This window comes from Colossoma macropomum, unplaced genomic scaffold (genome assembly GCF_904425465.1).
Source record: "Colossoma macropomum unplaced genomic scaffold, Colossoma_macropomum, whole genome shotgun sequence".
NCBI lineage: Eukaryota > Metazoa > Chordata > Actinopteri > Characiformes > Serrasalmidae > Colossoma > Colossoma macropomum.
Window position 1 is genome coordinate 333,384 of NW_023494806.1, and position 5,370 is coordinate 338,753.

At 37.0% G+C, this 5,370-nt stretch overlaps 1 protein-coding gene across 1 annotated transcript in view; it reads right to left on the bottom strand.

Annotated features, from left to right (window-relative positions):
- Window positions 1–1,870: 1,870 nt before the first annotated feature.
- Window positions 1,871–5,370, bottom strand: part of susd2 (sushi domain containing 2) — a 47,143-nt gene continuing 43,643 nt past the window's right edge. Inside the window, exon 15 of the mRNA XM_036598205.1 lies at window positions 1,871–2,862. Within this exon, the coding sequence (XP_036454098.1) occupies window positions 2,802–2,862 (61 nt within the window). The 3' untranslated portion in view covers window positions 1,871–2,801. The remainder of the gene's footprint in view (window positions 2,863–5,370) is intronic.

Here is a 5,370-nt window from a genome sequence, read left to right on the forward strand (position 1 = left end):
AAGCACATTAAAAATGATTTATCAAATTAGATTCAGAGATTTAAAGCAGTTACAGCACAAACTCAGAGCACATACAAACACAAACAAACAAACAAACAAACAAACAAACAAACCTAACCTGTAATTCAGTCGTGCCCAAACGGTCACACTTTATTTGGATTTGATGCTTTGTAGATACTTAATTTACTTTCAAATTAAATTCAACTAAATATCCACTAAACTGACCCTCATTCACTTTAACTCTAAACCCGCTCTAGATCATCTACAGGGGACGACAGAGGACAAATAAAGTGACACTGCTGAAACTGGTTTCAAAGAGGGCCAGAATGGACCCTGACAAAATACCTGAGTGCCGGTCATTTAAAATATACGGTATTAAAAATATGAAAAACACAAAGATACAAAACAGTTAATATTTACTGCACAAACCACTGAATCTGCTCTGATTAACAGCTGCTTCTTTTTTTGTCCCCTGAATGTTTGTCGTCCACGCTGGGTTTCATGGTGTATTCGTATATCTCAGCTGCACTGTGTGTGTGTGTGTGTGTGAGCGTGTGAGTGTGTGTGTGTGTGAGTGTGTGTGTGTGTGTGTGTGTGAGTGTGTGTGTGTTTACAGCACTGCTACCTCCATCAAGTGGAAGGAACAACTGCAACATACTGACTGGACGGCTCATTAAAATCAATCCGTGGGCCGGATTTGGCCCCGGGGCCGGACTCTGGACACTTCTATAATTCTTAGAAAAGTGGAGATTAAACCAAAATTCTAGAGCTGGAACTCTAGAGCTTCACATTTTAGAGCTTCACCTCCTAAAATCTCTGACTTATTACACACAAAGGCTTATTACTCAGTAACTACAGGCACTTCAGCGTGAACTGGCTGAGTTATTCTCTGGTTATAGAAGTGTGTAATAAAGCTTTAGGCTCGCCTGCTGCCCTGTTCCACTTCAAAGTCCACTTGCTTAGAAGCTGAAATAGCCCAGTGGCCAACGAGACGCCTAGACCTCTTTTATTAAGTTTGACTGAGTGCTGACACTGAAAGTCTGACAGCTGCGGCCTGAAAATCATCAGATCGTCCGTTTAATCACAGAAACCTTAAAACCTGTAATGATGGAAAAAAACTGAAAAATGAAGAACGTAGCGGGATTTCAAAGCACCGTTGGACTGTGATGTTATGGAAACAGTTCTCCGCTTTAGAACCTGCAGATCACTGTGTCAGCACGGTCAACCCTCCCATATCTGCTTGTTTATGACCGCGTCATCAATCTGAATTGACCCAATCAGGTCACTGACGCTGAGCCAAAATGGGCATCCTACTATTTTTAATTTCATATTATTTTAATACTCTGCTGTTATTAGCAGGAACGATATGAATGTCAGATCATGAGGACCGTACAGCTCCGCTACACAGATGCGCTGCTAAACTCTTAAAACATGGTTCTTCAAAGTTCTTTGGCAAAGAAAATGGTTCTATATAGAACCATGAACACTCAAAGAAGTGCATCTAGCGTTGAGTTCACTTTTGGACTGAGATGTTATGGAAACAGACACACGTTCAGCTCCGTCTCCTCATTATTCACCACCATCACTGTAATATTTCATCATCAACATTAACACACGAAGGTGATCAGAGGGGCGGTGGAGATCGAGTCTGCAGCGTCTGAGATCTTTAAAACGCAGAGTTAGAAAAGAAAATCATCTCACAGTGAAAGCAGCGTTTTACAGTAGGAATAAATGGAGCTCATTATGCTGGTAGTGAACTATGCTGCTGACTCAGCTGCCTAAAAACCATAGAAACGGACCTTAAACAGAAGTGAGGACCCTGTTGGGGTTCATCCTAAAGTTAGGACAGGATTTAGGAGGTTTAGTCTAGTTAGGATGTTTGTGTGATGCTGTTTTCTTATCTGGAGTTCATGATGAGATGATGAAGGTAGGAACTGATATTCTGGAATAGCTACTGAACTAAATTCAGTCAGTACTGAAGTCGTCATGGAGACCAAACAGGTCAGATTTTAGAGCTAAGATTCTGTAATACGGCAGTTTGATCATTAATATAAACACAGTGTAAAGTTTGTCCAACATGACAGCAGCAGCTATTAAAGATTAATTACAGTAATAATGTGTTTAGTCACATAAAGCAAATTTTGTCGCAGATGAATGTATAAAATGATTATATTATGATGCTATAAAACTTCACAGCTTTCAGATAATTATTATAAAAAAATATATAGAAATGTTAGAATGATGAACAGATCTGATCAAATTCTACAATGACTGAGAGATCTGGAGAACATCAAGAGTAAAGTTCTCATAAAATTAATATCCAGATTAATATTCTAATAAAATTAATACCCAGCATGAAGTTCTACTAGATTAATACATTAATAATGTAATAATAATAATAATTATTATTATTATTATTGTTATTATTAATAACAGACATTTCATATTGACTAAAATGTCTAAAATTACTTTCTGAGTAGTTTATAAAAGTCTATAGTCTGTAAGTCATTATTAAATAAGCTAATTATTAATACAGGAGGGGAGTGTAAAGTTTTGAGCAGCAGGTGTGATCAGGCCATGAATGACTGTGGAGGGAAATCTGGTAAATAAATAAGGCGTAAAATTAAAATCACAGACTAAAATTAAACTCAAATCTTCTGAGCGTCAGATCACTTTAACCAATCAGAGCGCAGCGTCACTGAATCTGCTGATAATCAGCTGCTGATCTGACCAGAAAACGTTCAAATGTTTAAATGAAGCTCCTGGTTCATTCTGGACGTCTCAGCTGGACGTGATGAGGGTCAGAGGTTGACCGACTGCTGCTCATAAACCACTTTATCTTCTCCTTCTTTCATCTTCTGCCTGGAAAGACAAACACAGCGATCAGTCGGCATCAAACGCAGATCAGAATCAATCAGAGTCAATAGTTCAGAGTCACGAGCCTCATTTCCCTCGCAGAGCCGAACGGGAGGAGAACCGCTGCACCGGGTTTCCACACCAATACGGATCCACACGGAAAAAACTGGACGGTTAGCTAACCGCGTTCCGGCCACAGAACCGTTCAGTGGGATGATGTAATGATGTAGCTGTCTGCTGATTGGTTCTTTGTTATGTTGATATTGTGCTGCTGCACTAATTAGAACACAGAATCAGAATCACTTTATTTCAAAGCTGATTTAAACACCTGACAGGTGTGAGCGCTGACATCACAGCAAGGGGGTAAAGTGGGCGTGGCCTCTTGCTTCACTCCCAAGCCAACACTGTCACTAATATCAACACCAATAATATTTACAGTGATATTGTTTTCCTCTAAATAAACCTGATCAGGCTTTAATATGATCAGTTACTGTAAACAAACAGAGAAAACACAACAATCTGTATTAATAACATTTAGCTAGGTGTCCCCAAACTTTTGACGAGCAGTGTATTTCACAGAAACAGAGAAATGATACACACTTCAAACTGAACTCCTAGTCTGTGTATTAGAGATGAGCAAACTATTATAAAATCAGTTTCTTTTATTTTTCCCTCATTAAACTGATTTATTTTGTTTTATTATTTGAGTCATTTTTGTCTGTATTTTGTATCTCAGTCCTTTCAATCATTTCAGTCTTGATGTAAACAGACAGCCCTTTGTAACTCGTTTAAAAGAGATCTGGTCAAATCACGTTTCGTTGATTTATTCCATTTTCTAAGTGTAAATAAGTAAACAATCCTCGACAGAGAACACACTCAAATATGATATTTTTCAAAATTTTGCCAAATTTCCATTTATTGAGTTTATCATATTGGAAAACATAAAACATAAAAAGCGCCGTAACTTTTATAAAGGCCACATTTCATGCTTTATATTTTCCAGTGTGTTAAACTCAGTTATTGTGTATTAAGATGTATTACGCAGTAATGCAGAAGTGTCTCTGTAGAGGGTGTGTTAACTTATTCACACTCAGAAAATCAACAAATGCATGAAATTTGACGAGGGGTGCACAGACTTTTGCACACAAATGTACATCAACACGTAAAAATCAGAATCTGATTTATCGTCCGAGTCTGTCGACATGCAAGGAACGTGGTTCCGGCTGTTAGTGCGTCTGTAGTGTTAAAGACAATATATAATATACGCTGGGAGTCCACAGGCAATATTCAGACTATATGAGGACAATAATATACAGACACTGTACATGAAATTTACAGACAATATAGAATAAACAAGCACAGATTACACAGGAATAAAGTGTATCTAAATATGAGTTCATCCGATTGGGAAAGAGCTTAAAACAAGCCTTTCGGGCTTTTTTGTACGGTTCCTGCTGTTTTGCTTTGTTTAGTTTTCTTCATATTCAAATGCTCACTATGTTTGGTCTGACGTGCACAAATAAATAAATAAATAAATAAATAAATAGGAGACAGTACACAGAAGTGTGGCAGTGCAAACGACAGCTGTGTAAAATGCACTGCTGTCATTCAAAGTGCTTTACAAGAGTTTTTTTTTAAAAGGTAAACATGAATAGAAAAACAAAAATAAACAACAATAAAAACATAATTAAACAATAAATTTAAAAGAGAAAATCATTAAAATAAAAATCAAATTAGAAATGAAATCAGGACAGTTAAATAATCAATTAAAAATGAAAACTTAAATCAGGATAATAAAAATAATAATAAAAATAATAATAAGTCCATTTGAAATCTGGTAGAAATCTCAGACTAAAATGTCCTGAATAGATCATTGTGCGATATTAAACAGCTGAGCTCAGAAAACTCATGTTTACTTTAGTAAACAAAGTCGCGTCTGATAACCGTCTGTTACAACGAGCATCAACAGCTTCACTCAGAGCGTAACTTTATATAAACAAACAAACACGAAAACTGCTGACCTTCAACCGACCGAGACATATTCAAATCACCTGGTGATCAAACACGACCAGCACTGACCTCCTCTGTGTTCACAGCACAGTGACGCTCTGAGCTCTGCTGAGTCAGCCACTCCTCAACCTGTTTACTACTGAACACGTCTGTCATACGGGAAAATATGAGGATGTGTTTTTATATATTTAAATATATTTCAAACTCACTGCAGTTGATGCTGAAACACACTCCAAACACTAAAATGTGCCTCAGAATATTTTACCATATTAAACAAATATATTTTAAAATGCTTTAATTTTAAACTGTATGGGGAAAAATTACACACAGACAAAAATAACTGTGTAAACGTGTTTATCAGATACATCTGAAAACGTATGAAAACATCCAGAATCCTGTCTGATGCTCTTCACTGTCTGATACCTTTAGAAATGAGTTTGTGTTCCAGTATCTTCATTTTAAATCTGATCAAATGATCCTTTAACAGGACAGAAGTGAGTGTTG